The sequence below is a fragment of the Gymnogyps californianus genome, chromosome 5 (assembly GCF_018139145.2).
Source record: "Gymnogyps californianus isolate 813 chromosome 5, ASM1813914v2, whole genome shotgun sequence".
NCBI lineage: Eukaryota > Metazoa > Chordata > Aves > Accipitriformes > Cathartidae > Gymnogyps > Gymnogyps californianus.
Window position 1 is genome coordinate 30,228,875 of NC_059475.1, and position 26,194 is coordinate 30,255,068.

Genomic DNA, 26,194 nt, shown 5'->3' on the forward strand with positions numbered 1-26,194 from the left:
GCTGCACGGAGACCGCCGCCGCGCTGGCCGCGCCTCTTCCGCTCCCCGCGGGGGGACGCGGCTGTCGTTGGCTGGCGGGGGCGGAGCCGCTCCCCGGCTGGGCTCGGGCTGTCACCGCCCCCGGGTGCCAATCGCCGGCCCGGCCGCGGTCGGGGGCCGCCGGCTGCACCGGTGGCAGCGCCGCGCCGGGGCCTCCGGCACCTGCGGCGAGTGACGCGAGGCCGTTACGGGAGGAGCGCCCCCGGCTGTCCACCCTCCCTCTGGGGAGCACCCCCGGGCCCTGCCGCCGCCCGCGGGAGGTCACCCCTTCTTCCCGCCGGCCAGCTCCGCCATGGAGGCAGTGACGCCTGGGGAAGTCAGGTAACGCTGCCCGGTAGCGGGTCCTTGGCCGGCCGTCTCCTCGCTCCCGGTGTTGCCGGGGTGGCTCCACAGCTTTCCGCAGGGAGCGGCAGGGTGCGGGCCTGGCCCTAGCAAGGGCCCAGAGTCAGCCGGGGATGAGGGGCAGCCGTGCGGGGACCGTGGAGGTGCTCTCCCCGCCGCCCCTGACAGGACAAGACCTTCCCGCGTACCTGCCCGCGGAGAGGGGGCGCAGAGAGCAGGTTTCACAACGCGCAGGATAGTTCGGGTGCAGGCTGCACCGCTGGAAGGTAGTCAGGTTGAAGGGTGTTAAATACGGCAACAGAGTCCCACAGACCTGGTGCGAAAACCCGAAAGTGCATGTGTATCTTCAGGCAAAAATGGGAAGGGTTAAATGGCCTAAATTTATGGTTACTGTGAGGTCTCTAATAATAATCCAGGTCTATTAATATTTAGGTCACAGTAATTGTGACCAAGTCTTCATGGCTGCCATCTGCATTTTATATGTGGCATGTATATAATTAATAAGTATTTTATAAGCATCAGCTCTTTGTCTGCCAGTACTAATAACATTCTCTTCCATGTGTGTCTGAACTCAGCATATTCTGGGAAGTATTTTGATGATAGACACTACTGGCAGTCCATTTTTTCAGGCAAGCCAAAAATTTACTGTTTTCTAAAAGATCTAAAAGTTACCTCAAGCCTACAGATAACATAGAGCTGTCAGCAGGGCCATCAGAAGCCTCCCTCCCTCATCAGTCTCACTGCAGGTAGAAGAGAAGGGTGCAGGGTTTCTCCTTTTCTGCCAATCCTGCCTCTTTTCCATTCTTGTTACTGGAACATGATATTTAACTGTAAGGACTGCAGAGAGAGATCTGGCTTCAAAACGCAAAGCCCCAAGAATTCACTCGTGCTGAAATTGAGCTCTGTTAGTCACAGATTCAATTGTTTGCCAAAATTATCAAAGTTTAAAAGGAAATGGTTTAGCATGGAACTAAATGTGTAAGAAATTCTTCCCATAAGAAATTCTTCCCATATCCAAACACAGTAGTTTGAAGTCCAACACATTTTATGTCACCACAGTTGTCTACACTCTTTAATCCTTACCCCTCTTGAGGAGGACCCCCATCATCTGATCATTCAGCAGGTGCTTGGTGAACACGTTTAAACATTTTCTTTATCTGCTCTTTCTAGCGTCCAAGATGAGGCTGCAGACAAAAGCACCTTTAAGGAATGCAACCAGATTGCGTTTTACAGGTAAAGAGAAGAATTGTAGTGCAGGGTTTGGTTTTTTTTAAAACTAGTAGTATTAAAAGATACAGGAAGTAGTTACACATTGTTTTTTAATCACAGCAAGTCTGCTACTTTCAGGATTTATCTTTCCAAGTGAGCGTTTCACTCACCTGTCAGCAAGCAATAATCAGCATATTTTACAAGGTGGAATCTTACATCCAAAACCTCTTCTGTTAAAATTCAAAAGAGTCAGTCCTCTCATCTGACAAAGCCCCAGCAATATTTTAACTATGGGTACAATACACAGGTTGTTTTCTTGATGTGGATATTTCTTGAATACCCATAGTTCAAAACAACAGAATTCTCAATAGAAACCATTAGTCTGTGACAATAGCATACATGATTACAGTACTGTTGAACAAGTACCTTGGCCAGAATTCAGCATCAAATCTAAATTCTAGCTCATTAGTCTCTTAAAGCTAACCTTAAGCTAAGTGATCCTTCTCATCCCATTTCTGAGATACCTCTCCTCCACCTTTTTTTCCTCCCATCTTCCATTGTCTTCTATCCCGTGCTGCCTGACTGAAAGGGATGATTGCCCTGTTATACCAATTAGTCACTGACATACTGGGTTACAGTTTCAGATATTACTTTCTGTTCTGCAGGAAATTATGTTCAGAAAACCCCAAATAACATTTTGCCAGTGAGAGCAGGACTCCTTCCTCTTTTCACACCAGCCCTTTGTAGCCTGTCGCCATTTTAACGTAACACATCTAATTTCTCAGCAGGAGGTTGCCACACATTGGCAAGCATCAGATCCTGTCTTTGCTCTGCTTTTAAAAGAAATCCTTTATCTGATTTGTGCAATATCTGTTTGCAAGGAAACAAAGTCAGTTTACTAATGAAGAAGCTTCCCTTTAAGGTAGCCTCCGAGACACTTGTCTTCAAATAGTTCATAAAACCTGGGTTCAGCAAGGAGCATTCTACAAACAGTTGAAAGAGCCTCTGTTTCAGGGTCTCTGTCCTAAAAACATCATCAGGGCCAAAAGCTGTAGTCAAAACTCTCTAGTCAGCAGGTTTGTTGAAAAACAATTTCCTCAGTGCATATTCAGGAGGTTACAAATTACAGACATATACTGCATCATCACCGCAGAATGTAGAAGCTGTTCACCGGGGGGCTGCAGACCAAGCAGGGGTATATGACAGAAAATGAAGAACAGATTATCGAGCTGAAATTTCTGGGGTCATGGCAAGAAGAATAATGTAACTGGACAACTGAGAATTTAGTTGGACACTTGAATTAAGACTATTGTTGTTTAAAAAAAACCTATAGCGTGGTGATGGGTGACCAAACCCCTCCAACATCTAATTCATAAATATGTATGTGTGCTCAGAACTATATTCCTTCTTTTTCCCCTTGACTTGAAGGGCTGATAATAACTGTATTTGAAAAAAATCAAGAAAAAATTATTAAGTTAACATTTCTAACAATATTATGTCCCTCTGTGTGATATGAGCCACAAGAATTAGGGAGACTAAAAATAATTTTCTGTCTTGACAGGCGTCAGAAACTTCTGTATCCTGGAAAATCCTTGTATCGAGCATTGTTGGATTCAGTCACATTAAGTGATGAGAATGTCAAATTCCAAATTATTCATGAGGAGAATAAGGTGAGATCCGACCTAGCATAAGAGGGCGTGTACAAAAAGAGCAGTGAGTATTATCAACAAGTCTGATAATATTTGCAGGTTTTGAGATTCTTCAGTGATAGATATTTAAGATATAATGCAAAGTATCAGCCTAAAGATGTCCTTACCGGTCAGTATTTATTTGACAGCTTGAGACTGCAAGGAGAACAAGTATTTTAAGGAACTTAAAAAAAATCTTTAACGACTTTATGAGAAATCTGAATAGAACTCTTTTTATCTGAAAAAAATGTTTTTAATTCAGAGTTTTCTCCACTATTCCAAAATAGTAAATTCTTTTTCTGTAATGGAATAAGAAGACCTATGTTCCAGCACCTCTTAACCATACCTTTGTATTCCTGTGTTTGCTCAAAGGCAGTTTTTTGGGAAAAAGAAGTCTTCACATTTAAGAAGACAGCCAGGAAGAGGGGTGTCTTCTGTTTCTCTAACAGCGTAGCAGCTAGCACATTCACTCAGGCAACCTAACCCGTTCTCAGATTATGGGGGTTTGGAACTACAGCTCTCTTCCATGCTCTAAGCATTACACTATGTAGATACTCTGCATAAATGTATTTTCTGCCTCTCTTGTTAGTCCTGAACTTCTTTGCAGTCAGCACAGAGAAAGGAGCCTATTTTTTGTCTAGATTTTAAGGTAGATGAAAGACTGAAGGCTCTGTGGCTTCCTAGACTATTTGGGGGTCTATACAAACATGGCATAATGTAAAATATTTCCTAGGAAGCAGGATCTGGAACTCCAAATGAATCTTTTCTGTCTTGCCTATTCTCCCTCTGGTATTATGGCTCTTTCATTCTTTCATGGCTTTGAAGAGAGCAGGGCTGATCGACTTCCAGTAGAGGGAAAAGATACCAGGCCAAAATTCTTCAGCCAGTTTTGTGTCTCACGGGAGGAGAGATTAAGAAAGGAAAAAACAGAAAAAAATCTGACTTGTGGTGTAGGGATCCTCCACAGAAGAAAAATGAGTTATTTTGTATGAGCTAGAACAGAGTGACTTCCCAGTTCCCTGAACTCTAAAATAGCAAATTACAGTAGGTAGGGCAGTATTATGCATTTTCTCTAGGTGTCTTTCTGACATGGTTCATCAGTGTCAGCACCTCTGTGAATACTAGTGAACGCAGAGCACTGACGTTTTTGCAAAAAGCCCGCATCTCAGTAGTATCCCACTCTTACATTGACAGCACAGTAGTGAAATTGTCCAAACTTCAAGATTAGTGTACACTACCCTACCCCTGTTTTCCGTGCTGCTTGTGGGGAGACCTGCAAAATGCTAGACATGAGAGACTTGAAGATAGAGAGGCCACTTAAAAAGAGTTGCTTCTTCAAAGGGTAGAAGTAGAGTTAGCTGGTGTGAATTCATATGGATGATGATTGTTGCTCAGCAATGCTAAAGAACATTAAATCAGAAAGCAGGCATGTTTTTTTCCAGACAGTAAGCATTTGGTGATGTTGCATTGAAAAGTAAGTTGGTATTTTTTATCGCTACCAGTTTATCTGTTTGTTTGCTCCCAGGTTCTTCTACAAGTAGAAATTTGTGAAATTGAGGGCAATATTTTCAGGCTTAAAATTGATGAGGCATCTCCTCTCAGAGCAAGATACAAAGTTCCTGATGTTCTTATAAAGGAACCTACCACCCAGAGGTAAGTGATGGGAAGATGATTTAGCACCTTAGTAACTTATACAGCTTCATTTACAAGAGTGTTTTCCCTTCTTCCTCATTTGTGCTACACTACAGTTGTCTCTCTACAATACAAAGTTGTTACAGGAAGAGAAAATAAAAATGCATGTGGTTAATTTACTTTCAAAAATTCATGTTAAATACATAGGAGAAAGTTTTGTCATATACATAAGAAACTTGAGGCTATTTGACCCAATCAGAAAATCGCCTACTTGTTATGATGCATCATTTTTACCTAAGGCATTACCTGTTAATGTGAAAGGAATGTAAACTGGATAGTTTTCATGGCAGTTCTGTAGCCACCTGTTGCACTGTGCAGTGAACCCTGAACACAACATGTGTTTCTGGCATTCTCTGCCTTAACATTAGCCTTGAGGTTTTTATAATGTATGTGGGTATTTTCAGCCCATCTTTTGTTTCATGTCGTTACTTAGTTACAGTGGATTTCACATGCTGCTGATTCATATAAAGCTGTTGTTGGTTTTCATTTGCCAGACTCTTCATATGCCAGGAGGAGGCAGGTATTTTGGTGCTGTCAAGTGTTAATGAGGACTACAAACTTCAAGTCACAGCAAACCCCTTCCAGGTTGAGCTACAGTCCAAGGGTGAGACTGTTCTGAGCATGAATTCCAATGGGTTGTTATATTTTGAGCACCTACAACCGCCTCCCAGTGATAGGTACAGTGTCTGTCTATCGCATTGTAGTATGTACTGATTGTGCTATAGCTGAAGAGAAACAATTCTATGCAATTGCAATTTCTGTGATAGAAGCTCTTATGCATTGAAATCTGTCTTGTCTTTTACTTCATACCAGTAAGTACAATGGTGAAGTTTTAACAAAGAAATTCTAGATCAATTAACTGCAGACTGTTTTAATCCCTTGCAGCAGCCATGTGCAAAATGCTAACCTCATTTAATGGCCAATTCTGTAAAACACTAAAGTATCCTGGTACCCCTTGTCTTTCTTGGGAATGAGTGATGGTAATATGATGAGGTTATTAGTTTCGTCTCCTTTTATGACTAAATTTACTCTTTAGGTAAGTTTTATTCACCATATAAGCTCTTGAACTAAGTTATGTTCAACTTGCAACGTGCCATATAGCTGCAAGATTTTACAGGTCAATCCCACTGCAAAGTGCTGGAAGGGTGAGAAAGCACAGTGCAGGACATGTCATGACTAGAAAAAGAGCATAGCAAGCATCTCTCCTAGAGGGCATTAATTAAAAAATTGTAATTAACAGAGAGCCCTTAACAGAGAATAACAAAGAAGTGAGGGTCTTCTGGGCGGCTAAAACGCTGATGCAGATAGAAATAAATGTGAAAGGCCAAGAAGTCAACCTAACTCAAATATGGAGTGAGGGTTATTTTAAGACATGGAATAGTAAAATTATTTGCCAGTTAGAGCTCTCAACTATGACATCAATTTTCAGAACAGTCAGGCACCAAAACTCTTATATAATGTACCAGGCAGTGCATAATGCTATATGAATTTTCTGTTTGAAATCCTTCGTTACATTAATAATAAACTGATTATTTGTATGTATTTGTTTTCACTAGAAAACCTACAGCAGAAAATGAGGAGGCAGCAAGTGATTCCTCTAAGGTAACCCATGCTTACTGCAATTCCAGCATGAATATTTTGTAGAAAAGAGAATTAGAATCACATGTTCATTTTTTCTGGTACTATGTTTACAAACATAGTCTAACCACTTTCCAGTGAAATTCAAAAAGGACCTGATATTTCATATTGAGATATTTTGCAAATTCATAGTTGAATAAAGGTTTATGTGTTTTACCAGGGCTGTAGAAGGCATCAGTCAGGTAGATCTAGCTCAAAAAAATTTTTTTTTTCCGTGGTCTTTTTATTTAGAATTTCTTTCTTTTTTGTTCTCTCATTTGATTTGGAGTAGATGTGTAAAAAGGAGTTTTGTGGTGATATTTTGTCATTTTCAAATTCCCTGTTCATTGCAAAGAGAATTTCAAAAGAACGAGATCTGTTTTATAACAGTCCAGAAATATGCCTCCACATACATTCATGCTTAATAGAGAAGTAAGATTCTCTCTGAAAAAAGACCAGGTCCTGGCAGTGCATAAAGGCACATACCAGTTTTCTCAGGAGGCTGAGTTATGTCCATGATATAATTTTAGCCTCCTGTAGAGCAGACGGCTGTTTACTCCACCATCCTGTTATAAGTGGCAGGAGCTATGCTGCCTTCAGCATACTTGTGTCTGAACTCTGAGTTCTGCCAGGGAGTGTGCTTGCTTTAGGGGAGTCACACAGCTGCAAGAGGCCACGTCCGCTTATTCTGGGATGAATGTACAAAAGAAAACCAGGAAAGACACTGCAAAAAGTGGAAATTCTGGGACAATGAATGGCAGGGCACAAGGCTCAAAATTTGAAGGAGGCTAAAAGTATCAGTTACACACACAGGAACCCATAGAGTCTGGAGAGTTCTTTCGTTGTCTGACCCTTACTGTTTAGGGGAGTGGTTTGGTTTCTGTTTGTATAAGTTTTCCTGTTTGGTTCCATCCATGCAATCTTTGCATTTCATAATCATGTTTAACATCCAGAAGAAAGACAATTTTTACAGTGAGAACAATCATTCACTGGAACAACCTCCCCAGGGATGTGGTAGAGTCCCCATCACTGGAGGTTTTCAAGATGCAATTGGACAGGGTGCTAGATAATCTCATCTAGGCTCCCTTTCCCACGAAAGGTTGGACCAGATGATCTTTTGAGGTCCCTTCCAACCTGGGCTATTCTATCGTTCTGTGATTCTATCCAAGACCTCAGGTATTACTTTTATGCTGTAGCAGAGTGCACATGTGCTCTAATAGCACGTCAGTTCTTCAGTGTAAATTCCTGCAGCAGGATCTGAATTGTGTTTTGGATTTATTTATATTAACCATATTTGACAAAAAAGCAGTTAACTTACAAATCTCGTGAATAAGCATATTTTTCTTAGAAGTACATGGTGTGAGCAGTTGCATTTGCTAGGCTTAGCTATTTCTGTTTATGCAGGAGAAACAAGAGGATCTAGGTCTCTGGCAAGAGAAATTTGGCAGTTTCTTAGACATCAAAGCTCATGGTAAGTCTCAGTCTAGTTCTGAAAACAGCTTTAGTGCTTTGTAAATACCTGTGTTCATTCACATTTCTATCTGCTTTCTGTTTAGCTGCTTAATGTTTATCAATGTTTCGCTCACTCCTTCTTTTAACTTGTCTATCAGATATCAGTGATGGGTAACAAATTTGACAAAAGTACTGGAAATATTAATTAGATTTCTGTTCAGGAGGGAACACATTAAATGTGACCCATTTCATCAGCTCACTGTGTGCCATTTCTGACACAGCATAACGCTATCGTGTTGGCTGACTGGTATATAATGCATTATTTCCTTTTTATTTTCTTTTTTTTTCTTTTTTAGTATCAGCACATAACATGATTTCACTTGTAGTTTATTCTCACAACATACCAGAAATCATGATAGCTAAGCATTAATAATTGTCACAGAGAAACTCTTTTTAAGTGGTGGACTACAAAAGGAAATACTGAACCATCTTAAAGGATAAGAAGAAGGTTATAGAAACATGTAGGTCAGTAGCTCAAATACAATTTAAATTATTAATTACCAAAATTTATGACCATCTGCTGTCTGTCCAGTTGTATTCTACATTAATTGAGTTGGTTAGCTTTGTCCATTACCACTATCATGCAGACTTTTATAGCAACCAGTATTACACAGCAGCTGCAATAGGGAGAGGGAAGTCTGAAAGAGCTTCCTTTTGGTGACAGGAGCTTCTTCAGTTCACAGCCAAGACACAGAGCGGCAGGAAGCTGTTGCCCTTGTTCATGCTGTATCTGATGTATTAGGCCAGCATCACGTTTTTCTGTTTCTCTGTGTGGGAGGAATAAAGTCCATATGGTCAGGTTTTGATCCTGAAGCCACTGCTTGTCAGTCTACAGGATCTCTGGTCACCTGCCAAAAGTTGCTCTGGATTCAGTAATGTGACAAGATGGTGTCACTGGCAGAGGCTCTTGTGCATGCTACTCCCCTGGCTGAGGCTGAAGAGCAGTAGAAAACAGACAACTCTGACTTTAAAGTCCACTTTGCTGTACCACTGTGCTGCAAAGCTTGGCTTGTAGGTACTGGGATAGAAACAGGAGATAATTTCAAGCAGTTTCACTACAGAATAAAGAAGTGACCCACTATTACATGTATTTTTTTTTCTATTAGTGATTCATTTTATCTTCTTAAGCAAATCAAAATCAGAATAAATACAATAAAATCTGTTTAAAACATTACCTCTATAGTACAGAAGTAACAATGAAAGTGAAGTTGAAAGCAAGTATGAAAGCGCTAATTATTAAAACCTGCTTTTTAATATTTTTTTTTTCAGTTAGGTTGCTCTGCTCTGTTGCTTTCAGCTAAGCCTGAGAATGGAACTCAGTGGTCTTCTCTTTTAATGTTATTCCCACAGGTCCAAGTTCTGTAGGCATGGACTTCTCTTTACATGGATTTGACCATGTTTATGGAATACCACAACACACAGAAGCACTTCTTCTCAAAAACACCAGGTAAAGGTGGCAGATTGCTAGTGAAAGCAGTATCATTTTTGTAGAGGAGAGCTATAACATTGTCTTAATAATTTAATGCAGACAACAGCTTGAGATATGTATATTATATAGCATATATTTTAGTTTAATGATACAGCAAACTGAATCATAGCTCCTGTCCACGTGGAGTAAGTTGTTCTGCTTTCACTTTCCACTCTGCAATTTCATGAATGACCCCTTCTGTTCTCTCTCAATTTTCCATGCAGTTTTTTTCTGAATTGCAGCATTGGTCATGTCTAAGCGGAATTCTTAAAAGAGCAACTCCATGGGAGGATGGGAGAGTTCAGAATTCATATTTTAGGACTTAGAGCAAATGAACAGTAGTCTCACTGGCAGCAAAAATGTTGTTTGATTCAGATAGCTAGGACCAAAGCAAAGAAGCAGTAATCTAGGCTGTCCACATTTCAGCTCTGGATGCTAAACAAAAGACCATAATACAGAGTGTTCACTGAGTGTTCACTGAGTTTAGTGGAATGACGATAGAGCTAAAATTGGCCTAGTGCAGGATGCTTACACATAACAAACACATCTGTTTGTTTGTCCTAGTGATGGTGATGCCTACCGGCTTTATAATTTGGATATCTTCGGCCACAAGATACATGACAAAATAGGCATTTATGGTTCAGTGCCCCTTCTCTTAGCGCACAAGCCTAACAGAACTTCAGGGATCTTCTGGCTGAACTCTTCAGAAACGCTGGTGGATATTAGTACAAAGGCAGTAGCTGAGGTGAGAGTTGCTCACTTTCCTCAGAATTTAATAATGAAAGAAAATACTCCAGGGCAGGGCCAACAGGAACATAACATTATTGGAGATGTATCTTTTGCTCCCTAATGAAAAATTGTCAGTTTCTTCCTCCTGTCGTCCCTACTGCTAAATTTGTTGTATTAAACCACTGAAAAGAACAAGGAGATGACTCCTTTCAAGAGTCAGTTTATAGAACTTGTATCTTAACAGGTCTACAGGAGAAGGCAGAGAGGAAATATGTAAAGTTGGAGCAGAAAAAACTAAACAGGTGGATGTAGCAGGCAGAAAACAGGATGGACAAAAATCTTGATGATCTCTTGGATTTAAGGAATTTTTCTGAGTTTTTAAATTCTCGGAATTGCCACACATTTCTGTTTAGCAGGCTCATTCTTCTGTGGAATGTAATTGACCTTTAAGAAAGACAAAATGTTCAGGAAATGAACTCACTCAACTCTTGAAACACAAACATATGAATTCTGTTAAAATTGAAACAGTGAGAAAAAAAATCTTGCTTTATTCCAGCACTTCATTATGTGGTTAAAATTATTAATTTTCTTTATTACTTAGGGTATAGTTATAGATATTACTCAAAGATCCTGCAGAAAATGCGTAGTCTTTAATTGCAGAAAAGCTTTAATTAGTTTGCCCCTCATTACCCATTTTTCCTCATTAACTATTACTATTTTGTATAAGCAGTATGCAAGGTAAAGGATTTGTGAAGGATATATAAGAAACATTCAGTGTGTATTCCTAATACCTGCCGGGTATGTGTTAGTGAATTTTGTGGGTTTCCATCTTGCTCCTTCATTGAACAGAAGTTTGATGGAGATACTCACTTTTACCTTGGTTTCCTTCAAAGCACATACCATCAGGATCTGCTGCAGAGACTGCTAAGCAGAGAGCAGTGCCTCTAACTGATGTGCGCTGGATGTCAGAAAGCGGGATCATTGATGTTTTCCTGCTGATGGGACCCACTGCATTTGATATCTTCAAGCAGTTTGCACAACTGACAGGTATTAACTCACATAATGGGGGTCAGTATGGCACATTTACCTGGGAGATTCTCTGAGCAACATGCTGTACCCAAGAGTGGGTTAATATTTACCTAGCCCATTGTGCGCAGGAGGCCAGTTGTTCCCAGACTGCAGTTTGTAGAGCAAAGGCTGGTGCTTTGTGAAGACGGGCCTCCATCCTTGTTTTCCCTAGCATCTGCAGCTGGTCAGGGGGCTAGAACTGCCAGTCACCATCAAGACAGGTCAGCTCATAATGAGAAAAGACTGAAGTTATGGAGTAATGTATCCTGGAGAGTAGAGAAAGAAGATAGGAACTGTCCAGCGCATCCATTAGGGAAGGGAGCAGAGATGGCATGCAGATATGGGAAAGGAAAGAAGCAAGAGGCTCAGGAAGAGACTAAAAAAATGGAGGCAAGAAGACTAACATTTTATGAAATCAAAATTCTTTGTGTACTAAAGAGAATTAAAAGCACAGAAACATCCCTGGTAGTTCTTTAGTGTGTTAGCAATGATTGTTTGCTGCACAGATGTTATGGAGAGAATGTGGTTCAGCTGAACAGGAATAGGAAAGTAGCCAGATCACAAGAGGATCTCGCCAAGCAGAAGTGCACACTCAGGAAAGTTTCCCAGCTCCCTTTTGCCATATGCATACATACATACACATTTTCTAATTTTAAAAATTCCTAACAATTGCAGTTCCGTGGTTCTCCTCGTACTGCAGCACCTGTGGGCCTGTTTACACTACTGTCCTGGTTTTCGCTGGGACAGAGTTAACTTTCTTTTTAGTAGCTGGTACAGTGCTGTGTTTTGGATTTAGTGTGAGAATAATGTTGATAACACGCTCATGTTTTAGTTGTTGCTAAGTAGCGCTTATCTTAAGCCAAGGACTTTTCAGTTTCCCATGCTCTGCCAGCAAGCAGGTGTGCAAGAAGCTGGGAGGGAGCATAGCCGGGGCAGCTGACCTGAACTAGCCAAAGGGGTATTCCATACCATGGAACGTCATGCCCAGTATATAAACAGGGGGGAGTTGGCCGGGAGGCATGGATCGCGGCTCGGGAACTAACTGGGCATCGGTCAGCGGGTGGTGAGCAATTGCATTGTGCATCACTGTTTTTTTTTCTTTCCCCCCGCCTTCCTTTTTTTGTTATATTCCTTTTCATTACTATTATTATTATATTTCATTATTACTATTGTTAGTATTATATTTTACTTTACTTATTAAACTGTTCTTATCTCAACCCACGAGTTTTACTTTTTTTTTTTTTTTTTTTTTCCTCCTCTTCACCCACTGGGAGGAGGAGGGGGAAACAGCTGCGTGGTGCTTAGTTGCTGACTGGGGTTAAACCACGACAACTACTCAGGTTCAAGCAGTCACAGGAATTGTATTCTGCTGATTAAAATCTATTTAATTGTTTGCATTAATGACAGTTAAGCTAATCTAGAATGTTTTTACATTAGAAAAAAATAAAGAATAAAATTATATTGGTTACTGGAATAACACTTCAGCATCACGGAACAGCAAGTTCTTTCTCACTCTTGTATTATCATTACAGCCCTCTGCTCTTTCTGGCTGTTGAGCTCGTTGTAATGTTTGTTATTTCAAGAGTTCAGTCACCTTGGTATGAAGAACATGCTCTAGACTCAACTTAGGCCAGCATTCCCTAGCCCCAGACAGATACATATTAATCATGTTAACTTTTCTAGAGTCTCTAGATAAAATCCTGAAGGGCATTAACAGTGTTATCGTCATTCATATACTCTTCCTAGGCACTCAAGCCCTGCCCCCGCTTTTTTCTCTGGGCTACCATCAGTGCCGGTGGAATTATGAGGATGAGCAAGATGTCAAGGCAGTAGATGCTGGCTTTGATGAACATGACATTCCTTATGATGTGATATGGCTGGACATAGAGCACACAGATGGCAAGAGGTATTTTACTTGGGACAAAAAGAAATTCCAGAACCCCAGAAAGATGCAAGAACATCTCAGGAAGAAAAAACGCAAGGTAAATAATATAGCAGGAAGAAAGAAAATATTTCTTTGTAGTGTGAAGCTACCCAGTCTAGCTATAACCAAGGTACTTCAGATACTGGAAACAGTTTGACTACAATAGAGTAAATTAGACTGTGTTGTGGTCTGGTTATGCTTCCAGTGCGCAAGCTATCTTGTTTAATTCAGCTTCTTGTGCTGTTTTATTATTTCGTAGTTTGTTCTGTACCCTGACCATCAGGCTAAGTTTGACCCATGTGAAGCTCCATCTTACAGAAGCAGCCCAGTGCTGTTCTTGATCGGCACAGTAGAAAATTTTTGTACTTAACATGAGGTTTCACCTTTGGTAGTTGCTATCCTTGCTTCAGTTTTTCTTTGTATTGATAATACTTTTTATTTTCTGCTTATACTAACTGGGATTTGTCCTTTATGTTGATACGATTACTTACCATAAACTAAATGTTTTTTCCTTCTGATGAAGTCCTGGCATGATGTGCAGTCTGTTAGCTTAGTTAGTCTTTAGTTTTGCTTTTACAGCTAAAATATTTTCCTTGGAATTATAGAGGTATTAAAATGTACACAGTTAATAACTGAAAGTTGTAGAATTGCTTAATGCTTGATCTTTGCCAAAGGTCAATGAACAGGGTACTGTTGAAATAGCATTCAAGTTTTATAATCTTAGTTGGAGCAGTAGTACTTTCTCAGCTTTACAGCAAGGCGGTTAATGGCAGCAGAAAGTAACTGCAAAATACAATACGTGGATGTTTAAAAAAATTAGAAACTTCTGTTGCTGTTGTATGCTATACAAACTAAGATATATTTAAATGTCTTAAGGCAAATGATTTTAAGCAGAGACATGAACATGGAAGTCAGATATTTTCCCATTCACAGAATATAGCAGTGAATTAAACATAACGTTTTTAGGGGTTGGGGTACTTGCTTTTATCTGAAACAATGTTCTTTGGCCCTTATTTCAGAGGGGTAAGCATGAATTCATGCCCTCCTTGTAAATTCAGCTATTATACATAAGCCTAGCACAGTATATACAAGAACTGGTAACTGCTTTCTAAAATTAGTGACACAGCTACCTTCTTTACCTGAAGTGAAATCATTATCTGCCCTTTATCAAAAGTGAACTCTTACTGTTTTATTCAGTACAGTTCATGCTAATGATGCATTTTATTTTCTTATCCTGGCAGCTTGTTGTCATTGTAGATCCCCACATTAAGGTTGATCCCACGTATACCCTGTATTCACAGGCAAAAGACAAGGGATATTTCGTGAAAGACAGAAATGGGCAAGATTTTGAGGGCATCTGTTGGCCAGGTAAAAAACCATTCTGTCTCTACATTTCAAGCTGTTTATTTTAAGAATTTTGCAGAATAGTTTAATTGGTATCCATGGAAGTGGAATTAAATTCTTACATTCCTTGCATTTTTTGTGAATATTCAGAATTTCAAATACTTTTGGTTTCTTTGGTACAGTCATGTTCTAATTGCCTCAGCTGTACAACTTCCTCTGTTATGTCTGTTGGATCTGCAGATAGTCCCAGTGCCTAGAACTGCAAAAGTTGGATTTGTTGATCAGAACAGCCATCTCTCTTCCCAAGTTGTCTTGAGTAACAGAAATGCAGTCTGGTCTGTTGCAGTGAGCACAGCTTACGTTGGCTGGATGAAATTAAGTGAACTCTGATACTGAAGACTTGGATTCAATCATAATATAGTGATTTGACATGTTATTTTTCATGAGGAGATCTCATTGCGGGGAGGCAAAGGAGGTTGTCCCCCTTCTTTACAGACAGAAAGCCCACAGTTCTGACAAAGGAATGAATATGGGAAAAATCAAGGACATATTACAACTTCTAGTAGCATGGCAGGATGTAGTTATTCAGCTTCTCAGCAACACTTTCCTGTTTCAGCTCAAAGTACCAGGGATGCTGTCTCTCCCTGGCTTCCTGTTCACATCTGAACATATTCAAACTGCTAGCAGTCATCCTTAAATGGTGCTGAGCTTCTGACCTCCAGAATCTATGTGTGTTAGTCTGCAGAACATGGCAAGGGGTGTACTGAGTTCCAAGTCAGCCTGGAATTTGCTCTTGAGCTTTTGTCTCAGAAACAATAGCGACTACATTGTTGCTGCCCATTATGGAAAGCATCCTAGCTTTAGACCGCTGTATTTAGGTGCAAAGACAACACATGCCTGCTCTTAAACTCAGGTAAATAATTAGGATCTCCCACATCCACAGGGTCCTCTTGTTACCTGGATTTCACCAATCCTGAAGTGCGAAAATGGTATGCAGATCAATTTGCCTTCAAAACATACAAGGTGTGTATTTATTTGCTCTGATCTACATATCCCAGAGAGCCTGAAAATGGGGAAAAGAGAGAAGATAAACTACTGGCTAAGAAAGGTGGTGGCTTTTGTAGCTGTATTATCATAATGTAGAGGAAAATATCTTGACAAGCTGAAGTACCACAGAAGGATTTTCTCCGTGGACTTGTCTACACTAAGAAAGTTGGAGCCCATGTGCCACCAGTGAACCTGCTCACGTAGTTGCAGCAGTAGGATGGACAAGCTGCAGGCATTTTAGCAACCCATAATCTAACACAGCTGCTGCAATTCCAGCTTTTACGGCCATGATAGCACACAAGGAGTGATGTGGGAGTGCTCTCATAGCTGATGGTCACTTCACCCTGACCTTCCTTCCAGCACTCCTGCCTAGTGCTGAAGGTGTCTGGGTGAACATTGCTGGACAACTCCAGTTCCTCCCCCCCGGCCCCGAAGTTCTGCTTTGCAGTAGGGTTGTTGAAACCACTGCCCTAGTAGATGTGTATAGTAGACATTTCCCACACTGCTTTTCCTCTCCAGTTTTTCTCTTCTGGCCTTCTCTGATTTTTTCCTCATGGCTATTTAATATTTCTCTTTTCCCTGCCTGTTTTCCCTCACCAGAAAGTGAGAATAGCAAGTACCTACTGAGTTTTATAAGAATTACAAAAATCAAGTGGGCTTGTATGCTGCCACCCTGACCAGAAGGGCCACCGGGCCACCAAGAGAGATTAGATGAATGACTGGCAGCTTTCAAATGACCACAGGAGTATAATTACCATGTCTTGCTTTGTTGCTGCTGTTTCTACTCATACCCCAGACTGGTCTGACACCCACTAGAAATAAACACACTAAGTCACAGCAATGGCTCTGTTATGTCCTAATTGCAACCCTGTGTCATAGGGATCCACTAATATCCTCTTTGTATGGAATGACATGAATGAGCCTTCAGTTTTCAAAGGGGCAGAACTAACAATGCAGAAAGATGCTGTGCACTACAACAACTGGGAGCATCGGGAAGTACACAACCTCTACGGATTCTACCAGGTAGAGTATCTGGAGACACAAACCAGCAGTTATTCTCATGGAGTATGTCTAATGTGGTAGTTTACACAGTAGTAGGTATTATGTAACCTACATCAAGCAATGAAGCTCTGCTGTGCTGGATATTGCTATATTTGAAATAAACTCTGTGATTGGTCACAAGAAAATGTGACAACATCCATGCCTTTCTACCATAACAACCTAAATGACATTGGCTGTGACTACATGATATTAATAATTTTTTTTGTTCAGCTATATTCTAGTAAGAAAGTGTTGCTTTAATAATAGGTATTATTTGTGAGTACAGATTTCTAAATTTTCCTGCCTTGGAAGGGCTAAAAAGGCCATGTAGCAAATATCCTAATTATAGAGTTTGTCTTCCTGACTTTTATATTCATGGTTTTCAGCAAATGGCAACTGCGGACGGACTCATCAGACGTTCTTCAGGAAAAGAGAGACCATTTGTCCTCACACGATCTTTCTTCGCTGGATCACAGAAGTATGGTAAGTAAGGACTAGCTGGATGCCTTTCATGCTGCTTTGTTCTATCAAGTTTGGTGTGTAGTAATTAAGTCTAGAGAGGACAGAAACTATCTTAGAAATACTGACATGGTGAGCTGCTAAGAGTGCAAGTGATTAAAAAAATCAGGAGAGGCTGGCAAAGTGTGTACAAGTCAAAGGCAGAATAATAACCTGTGTCCTGTGACAAATCACTACCTGCTTTTATTGCATATTTCAGGAGCATGCGTGTATAAAGGAAAAAAAACTTGCAATGAACAGCAGTTCACCAGTAGTTCATGACCATTCTTGTCTTCTTTCCTTAACTGCAAGCATAAACTGAAGCATATGCCCAACTTTCCTGTGTAATGCTGAAACTGGGTATTTCCAGGGGCAGTGTGGACTGGAGACAACACGGCAGAGTGGGGTTACTTGAAAATATCCATTCCAATGCTTCTCACCATCAGCATGGCAGGGATTTCATTTTGTGGAGGTAAGGTGTTTAGCTGGAATTGCTCGCTATGCATAAATCACTGGTGCCACCAAGCTTGTATCCCTTCAACACTGATGGTGGAAAGCTCAACAGTCCAGTGCATTTCCAGGCGGTTTCACAGATTAGTCTGGTTTCAGAAGCCAATAACCTGGCTCTCACCATCATTTCTCCACTAACTCTTATGTAGTGTTTGCATCCCATCTGGAGCAGCGGTCCTCAAGTGGTGTTCCGTAGCATCACTGTGACAGTCCTCTGTCACTGGGGAAGGCACTTAGCCTCCAAAAGTTCTCTTGATATTTTTATTAAAGGACAACTTGTTACACCAGTTTTCCACTCTTATTTGGACAAGCAGCTGCCCAACAGCAGAACTGCAAGCACACTCTGAAATGCATGGATTTATACACTTGGAATGTTTGTTAGAGGAGAACTTCACATTTTTCAGAATAATTTCCAAAAATGTGTATTTTTATTTGTCTGCGCAATATCTAGCTGATGTGGGAGGGTTTATTGGAGATCCAGAACCAGAATTACTTGTTCGCTGGTATCAGGCTGGAGCCTACCAGCCCTTCTTCAGAGGTCATTCTAACATGGAGAGCAAACGGCGAGAACCGTGGCTCTTTGGGGAGAAGAACACCCAGATCATCAGGGAAGCCATTAGAGAGCGCTACGTCCTCCTGCCATACTTATACACACTGTTCTATCGGGCACACACAGCGGCTGAACCGGTTATGAGGTAAGAGCATAAGTCAGGAGGTTTAGTGATTATCTTCAGGAAGTTACTTGGAGGAGGAAAGTTAATTACCATCTCTTACTTTTGTGATTACTTATTTAAATATTAAAAAAGAAAAAACACACAAAAATTACTAAATTCTATTTTCATGCATTCTGCAGGCTTTGGTAGGGTTCTCAGAGGAAAAATATATGTTTTGGGTTTTTTTCCAAATTGCACCTGGAACACACTAATTCAATACACACTGCACAGCCTTTAAACGTGTTTTTAAAGTACTGTGGACTCCAAACTTCTCATCACGATAAAGAACATTATGTAGTATTCCAACCCACACTTAAAACAGTGCTTAATGGACTCTGAACTTGCTGACCTAAAAACATAAAGGTCATTTTGCCCCTCATGAAAATATTTGTTACTGCTGAATTGTTACTGTTTTAAAAGCTTATTTCATATTGATAATTTGATCATCTATCTCTGCAGTATTTCTTATAATTTTTCTTTGAGTAGAGAATCTAATAATCTAGAACAGAAATGAAACTAGAAAATAAACTTTTGTTCTGCTGCTCTCTAACCTCTAAGAAAGTGCCTCAGTGGAACTGAATGCAACAATCCTTTTGGCAAGAGATGAATGTCATTAATCTCCCTGGTATTGCTGTGTCTTTGAGGTTGCCCTAGAACTGTCCTTTTGCACCACATTTACCTTTACTTATTGTTATGCAAATACAATATGTCTCCTAAGTTTTAAAAACATGAAGGTCTTTTTGACAAGGGTTGTGTTGTTTGAGTTTTGAAGATGATTTGCATTACAGACATAGTGTGAGCATCTGTCTGCACATGTATAGGCGTAGATGCCCCTGTTGTATGCACTGACATAGACAGCAGGTTCCTGTCTTTCTTGAAATGAAGCTTATGTTGACAGGTGCACTGCCCACAATATTAAATAAAACTTCAATTATGTTAAGTTTGCTGCAGTAGGTACAGAATTAGAGAGGAAGCATGGTATTTTTCTCACTGAGACAAGCAGCGTGGAAAATGTGTCTCATTAGCAAGCACGTGAACAGCAGGGCTGCAGTGAACAAGTGGATGCCTATGAGTGAGCAGGTGAGCCAGGCTTTTTGTGTAAGGAAACCCAGACCCTGTCTCTGAATGAGCTATTATTGCCATAAACTCTCAAACTTTAAATATACAACTCCTGTTCTGTAACCAGATGGTTGTTGCACTACCCTTTTTTGAGAAAGACTGAAAATGAACTTCTGGTGCAGGTTTTTCCGTTGTGACCAGGAGGAGACATGCCATAAAAGCAGTAGTGAGCTGCTGAGAACAGGAAGGACTGTGCTGCAGGGACTAGCTCATCAGGTGTCAGCATTGCTGGTAGACTGTGACAGAAAGGCTCATCCATCTCTCCTTTGCTAGAAGGAAGGTATATGTAGTGCAAGTCTGTAAGGAAGAAGGCAGGAGGGAAGAAAGTGAGGCTGCAGAGGCCAAACCATAGGTATATTGGAGTGTCTTAACCCATGTTGTACTAGGAACTCTCATCAGTGACTCAAAAGGGGTATTTTAAGGCACAGAAGAGGACCTTGCCCTGTCTTCAGTTCTTGATAGCTGTACCTTGTAAAGAGAGGGAGAAAATGGAGCCTGAAAATGCCAGAAGGCCTTGAACAGGCTGGTAGGAGAGGAGGAACTAACTGAGTCCCACTATCTATCTTTCTACAGGCCTCTCTGGATAGAGTTTCCAGGGAAAATAGAAACTTTTGGTGTGGAAAATGAGTACATGCTGGGTAAGCAGGTGTCTTCTCATTCTCTGGAATTTGAGTTAAATATTTTTGAGGTGATAGTGCCGCATGACAAAAAGAAAACATGAAAACTCTGCCCAAGACTTTTAAAAATTATATTATAACTGAATATAGAACTTAAGACCTCTTTAAGGGACCTGGTTTTAACAGCACTTTGAAAATAGGGGTCATATGAGATGCAGAAGCTGAGTTCAGTGTCACTTTGAAAAAACATGGTCGGTTTTGACCTGAAACATGGAAGTTCACTGTAGCAGCTAAGACCACAGTCTGCTTCAGAAATGACAGTAGCAAACAACTACCACCCAAAGCTAAGTGTTTTTTACTCCGATATGGCTGGCTGCTAAGGTCAGTGTTCTCAGAAGTTAAGTTTAAGAGATGAGTGTGTGTGTGTAAAGCACATTCAGCCTATACGGGAAGAGAGAATGGGAGGGGAATGTTGCATTTCATTATTTTTTTGTTACCTCTGGGCTCAAGAGTGCCTACTAATGGCTTTCAAATGAAGGGACATTCACTTCTCATGCAAGAGTCTGACCAAGGTAGGCAGGACACGGCAGCAAAGCTAAGTGTGGTGAAGCAGAGCATTGCAGAGGACTCTGGGAGTTCAACTTGCATCACCAGTGGGCAAGGAGGGAAGAAGTTTATCAAACTGTGCAGTCTACATACATTAATTTTTTTTTTTTAGGAGTAAAGAAGAACCATCCCCAATGCAATAAGCTTAAGCAGATTTTTTTTTTTTTTTTTTTTTTTTACAAAGACATTCCTATCTTCCACTCTTTTGGTTAGAAAAGCATATTTTTCTGTTCGACCAAAGAGCAAACAGGCAGTCATCTCTTAGACTGTAAGGGACCCAGAAGCGCCTCCAAGCTGGTGGGTATACAGCACAGCCCAGCTACATCCCAGTGCCATAACAGAACAAGACTCAAGCAGCCATCAGCTCCCTACACATGCCTTTTTTTCCAGTAGAAAGCGAACCTAAGCACATGGTATGCCCAGGCAAGCCCCCAAAATGGCTATGGGAGGCTGACAAGCTCAGAGCATGTAGCTTCTGCTCTTATGAGATGCAGCCTTGAGGATCACAGCCATGTTTATGTTTTTGTCCAGGAAATGCTTTGTTGGTGCATCCAGTCACGGAGCAAGAGGCCAAGGCAGTGAGTGTTCTGCTTCCAGGGTCAGAGGAGGTGAGGATGACTATGAAGCTGCTCAGCTGTTCAGCCCAAAGAAGTATTTTATACAGCAACCTTCCAGCTCCCCATCTCGTAACTGCTAAGCACTGCCGCTGTGCCAAGTGCTGGCTGGCCATTCTGTGCCACTCTGAACTTTCCTTCCATCTTGATACCTCACATGCTTGGCTCACAGTAAATTTACTTTCTTGCTTTTCCAAGAGCTGCTGCACAAATCTCAGGTCTCCTATAATTTAAATCTCCCCTCAAGGCTTGCTGCTTCTCATGGAACATCAAAAAACAGCTTCACCAAATTGTCAATTCCCTTTTTTCATGTATTTCTCTTTGTGTTAAACTTCTCTTTTATGTGGAAGAAAAGGGGTCTTTGAAGAAAGGTCATAAGGAAATCAGAGGGAAGCTGTGGGGAGGAAAAATTATAACAAGGAAATACAAGCCTCTGTAGCCTGGGATGTGTGTAGCAAAGACTTTGACATGTACAGAGGCCAATTCCTCTCTGAAGTAAAGTTATTTATCCACAGGATGGCACTGTGATCCACTCTACAAAGGGCGTTTGGCTGCAGCAGCTGAGAGGTGGAGGAAGGGAAAGAATTTGGGGAAAATAGTTCCTAAGGGAAAGCCTGAGACTCTAGAGAGGAATGAGAGGAGACAGCAGCAAAGGGGAGTGTGTGAGACCATGCAGAGCCTTGTGGCTCACTAATATACCTGAGGACACTTAGAATTCTTCTCAATATAAGAAGAAAAACAGACTAGGCTCTCCAAACAAGTTAAGAAAAATATTTTTATCAAGATCTCTGTGGGAATTGACTGCCTGGCACACTTAAAGCAGTTGTTAAACCTGCTGGCAAGTGTGGTGCATGGGAAGTTTCAGATGTAGCTCTTTTTTGTGACCTGTTATTAGCAACTTTGTTGTTAATTTTCACTTCAATATAAATATGCTTATTCTGGAACTCAACATTTCTAGATTAAAAAAAAAAGGTATTTCATTGTTTTGCACTTCCAGATGCTTTAAGACATACAAGATGTTATGCAAACTGGAGAAAAGATCAGCTTATTTTTGTGCCTCAGGAATGAGAATTTATTCTTTCCATCCAGAAGGTCATTTGATTTAAAAAGTAAATGCTATTTCTTGCACATCAAATAGGTTGTTAGGAATAGTGATGGCAAGGTTAAGCAGAAGAGTAACTGCATCTGCAGAGGGAACAGATCTTGTCATATATGTCATGCTCATTCTTTTTTCATTTTTCCTAGATCTGGTATGATTTCAGAAAATTTAAACGAATGGAAGATCCAGGCACTCTGAAGATCCCAGTAACACTGGAGAATGTATGTTTTTGTTTTAAAATACTACTTCCACTGAGCAGAAAAAAACCCAAATAGACTTCTGTTTTGTCAACATTCAAAGTCAGAAAAGTGACATTTCAATTTCCTTCTGGGAATGTAATCTAAAATAGCTTTTGTAAAGAAGAAAAGTCCCATCTCCTGTGTTGTTAAATGGAATACTAATGCATCCTGGTGGTAGAGAAAAGTGAGATGATGTAAGGGTGATTTCTCCAAGCAAAGATATTTCGCTTGTACGCATACAGGAAGATTACTACTATTCCCATTGTTAGTTGAGTAGTTTTCTTTATGTGCTTGTGGTAAAAGTTCATTTCTGAGCTTTGATAAGAGCAAGCTTCAGTTATCCCTGTTCCAAGCTAAAATTATATGATCGGAGTATATGAACCTTTCTACCCTGGCTTTGTTTTTCACAGATTCCTGTATTCCAGCGGGGGGGCACTGTGATACCTCTGAAGACCACAGCTGGAAAATCCACTGAATGGATGATAGATATTTCTTATGAACTCCACGTGGCCCTGGACACAGAGGTGCTCTGAGATGATGTTCCCTTTACAAAGTTGTCTTTTACTCCATCTGACCTTTTTAGGTCCTTGCTGCCTGTTTGATCAGCACAATGGTGTCTGAATCTGTATGCCCAATGGCTCTCCTCCACTTCTGCTACTTGGGGGGGCTCCCACCTCCCTCCCACTGTTCCCTCAAAGTGAGACTGAGTGTAGCAGAGGCAGAACATTTTTCTGACCTTTCTCAGCCCTCCTCTAGTCCCTTGGAGGAAGGAGCAGAGAATGAGCAGGCCACAAACTTCCTCTTGGACGGAGAGAGAGAACTTCCCACAACTGTCTTTTCTAATAAATGAGGTGACACCTGGCACACACATCAATTTACAAAACCAGGATGTCCAAGTCTTCAAGCACTCTCAGAGCTGGACTCCCTGAGCCTTCCAGGGATACAATTCGCTAAAGAAAAATAAACACACACCCTTCACTATGAAGCATAACATATAGTGAGACATTTTTAGTTTCATTGTCCAGCGCTAGAAGCTGCTGTTAATTTGTATTCCATCCGGTGTGTTTCACAGGCCTGTGCAATAGGTGAGCTCTACCTAGATGATGGGCATTCATTTCAATATCTCCACAAGAAGCAGTTCCTGTATCGGAAATTCACTTTCCACAAGAACATTCTCTCTTCCAGGTAACAGCAATTATGGATAAAAGCCACCAACACACTGTCATTGGAAATGCCTTTTCTAGTTCATGAGGCCTTCTTACAAACGTAGAATTATTAGTTTCATCTATTGCTTAGTGAAATCCCAGAGCATGCAGAATCTGTCATAAAACTACAGAGGTAAACAATGTTCCGCATAAGTCTAAGGGCAGCAACACGTGAAATACCGAGCTGTCTCATATTGTTTCAGTGTAGTCAAATAAGAGATTCTACAGATTTACTTAAATACAAAGAAAGTAATCAGCAAGAGTAAAGCCTATCAGAGAGACAAAGGAAGATAAACTGGGAGATTTGCAAATAGGCAACACCTGGAGTGTTTGTATTTTCTAAGATGTATTTTTCTAAGATCTTCTTCACTGAGAGGGTGGTCAGTCACTGGAACACGCTCCCCAGGAAAGTGGTCAAGGCACCAAGCCTGTCAGAGTTCAAAGAGTGTCTGGACAATGCTCTTAGTCATATGATTTAGTTTTAGGTAGTCCTGCGAGGAGCAGGGAGTTGGACTCGATCCTTATGGGTCCCTTCCAACTTGAGATATTCTGTGATTCTATGTGGGAACCACAAACAGACACCATTATATGTAGTCTCCAAAAGTTATCAACAAATGCACCAAATATATTAGCATGGTAAAATATTCAAGAAAAGCACTTGAAAGGAAGCACGAGGGGACACAACCTGCAAAGGTTGAGTGAAACAACCTAAAAGCCAAAAATATCCATAGCTGCTCGTAAGGCAAAAGGTGCTAAATATGTCACTATGACACTTTTACTATTGAGGTATGTTGTCCATGAGGCTGTGCAGTGCATAAATGGCGATTTTACAGGCATTTCTTTATTCTTTCAGGGTTCAAAAATATGCAGGAGGTGGTCCTAAAACTACAAAATTTAACATAGAGCAAAACTGTAGACTAGTTTGGATAATGTAGTTAAAAGTATGCTTCAAATCTCTTTAACTGGAATACGAAATCTGAAAAGCTTAAAAATTCAGGTTGGAAAAGAAAAATGTTGCTAAATTGCTAGCAAATCTAGAAGTTGAAAAAAAGTAATTTTGAGATGAATGATATAACATTCTGTTCACTCTGGAAAGGAAAGTTTCATTTTGATTTGAGTTTTTTGAGAGCTTTTTAATAAAAATTAAATTAGGTACAAAATGAAAGATAATTGTGCCTCAGATTGAAACATCTTACTTGAAAAATGTTAAAATTAGCTTTACGTTTATACTACCAGTTTTAATTACCACTTTGCAAAAATCCAGAACTTTTCTGGTTGTCAAAGCCATGCTTTTTGCCACAAAATATCTTCTCAAACTTTTTTTCTTCTAACTTTGTGAAATCTGCTATGCAGTGAAAAATCAGCTGATAATGGGAGAAAGTTTTACTTGTTTCAGGAGAAAGGTAAATAGAGGAGAGGAAACCAGTATAGGGAACTTTCAGGGTGAGACTGAAGTAGTACTTTCTCTGCATGATGCTGAACTTCTACTGATAGACAGAAACTAATGTATATGAAATAATTTTCTTTTTTCAGCTGCACAGATGGAAGTGGACAATACCACACTACATGTGTGGTTGAACGGGTGATAGTTCTGGGATTTGGACAGCCACCCACTTTTGTGACAGCCTGTTCCAAGGGTAATGAACTGACTTCTGTTATATTACAATTTTTTGAAATACTGTTGCTCTGCTGCCATTCACTAGAGGTGGCAAACTGACAGCTCTATAAAGGAAGTGTTACAGCATAGGGAGCATCTTTGTTTAGTTTTCTTTGCTACTTTTTTGATATCAAGGACAGAATTTAGTGAAAGGAGCCAGCAGCTACTCACCACTAATATTACGTGCAGAACTGAAGAACACTTGCATTGTAAGGCAACACATCCATCAGTAAAAGTGGTTCAGAATTAACAAGTTCAGATAACTTTGTCCTGCACAGAGTATGAGCAGAGAACTTTTCAAAAGAAGGACCATTTGCTCAGATCTGTAAGCCTGCCTAGTCTAGAACAGGAAACTTGCAGACAAAACCAGAATTACTTTTCTGTTCTCTTGCTCATTCAAAAGTGTCTGGAGTTCCTGACTATGTGGGGATCTCTAGAAGTTGTGAGGGATCCCATATGGATAGGCAGTAGCATCTACAGAAAGGGCTTATTTCTGGCTGCTTTCCAAGCACATCCCTTCACTTTGAGAATCACGTGGACATGGACTTTCTGCCTCCACCTGTCAATCTCGAGGACTTTTAGGGTGCTTGGAGGAAA

At 40.6% G+C, this 26,194-nt stretch overlaps 1 protein-coding gene across 1 annotated transcript in view; it reads left to right on the forward strand.

Annotated features, from left to right (window-relative positions):
• The first annotated feature begins 331 nt into the window (after positions 1-331).
• GANC (glucosidase alpha, neutral C) overlaps positions 332-26,194 on the forward strand; it is a 28,328-nt gene continuing 2,465 nt past the window's right edge. Inside the window, exons 1-23 of the mRNA XM_050897361.1 lie at positions 332-360; positions 1,552-1,614; positions 3,152-3,260; positions 4,804-4,931; positions 5,465-5,647; positions 6,527-6,572; positions 7,992-8,058; positions 9,450-9,546; positions 10,132-10,312; positions 11,190-11,343; positions 13,111-13,346; positions 14,530-14,656; positions 15,576-15,655; positions 16,559-16,702; positions 17,107-17,203; positions 17,589-17,690; positions 18,180-18,423; positions 20,134-20,198; positions 21,315-21,391; positions 22,643-22,717; positions 23,146-23,259; positions 23,808-23,920; positions 25,474-25,577. Coding sequence (XP_050753318.1) covers positions 332-360; positions 1,552-1,614; positions 3,152-3,260; positions 4,804-4,931; positions 5,465-5,647; positions 6,527-6,572; positions 7,992-8,058; positions 9,450-9,546; positions 10,132-10,312; positions 11,190-11,343; positions 13,111-13,346; positions 14,530-14,656; positions 15,576-15,655; positions 16,559-16,702; positions 17,107-17,203; positions 17,589-17,690; positions 18,180-18,423; positions 20,134-20,198; positions 21,315-21,391; positions 22,643-22,717; positions 23,146-23,259; positions 23,808-23,920; positions 25,474-25,577 — 2,635 coding nt within the window. The remainder of the gene's footprint in view (positions 361-1,551; positions 1,615-3,151; positions 3,261-4,803; positions 4,932-5,464; positions 5,648-6,526; positions 6,573-7,991; positions 8,059-9,449; positions 9,547-10,131; positions 10,313-11,189; positions 11,344-13,110; positions 13,347-14,529; positions 14,657-15,575; positions 15,656-16,558; positions 16,703-17,106; positions 17,204-17,588; positions 17,691-18,179; positions 18,424-20,133; positions 20,199-21,314; positions 21,392-22,642; positions 22,718-23,145; positions 23,260-23,807; positions 23,921-25,473; positions 25,578-26,194) is intronic.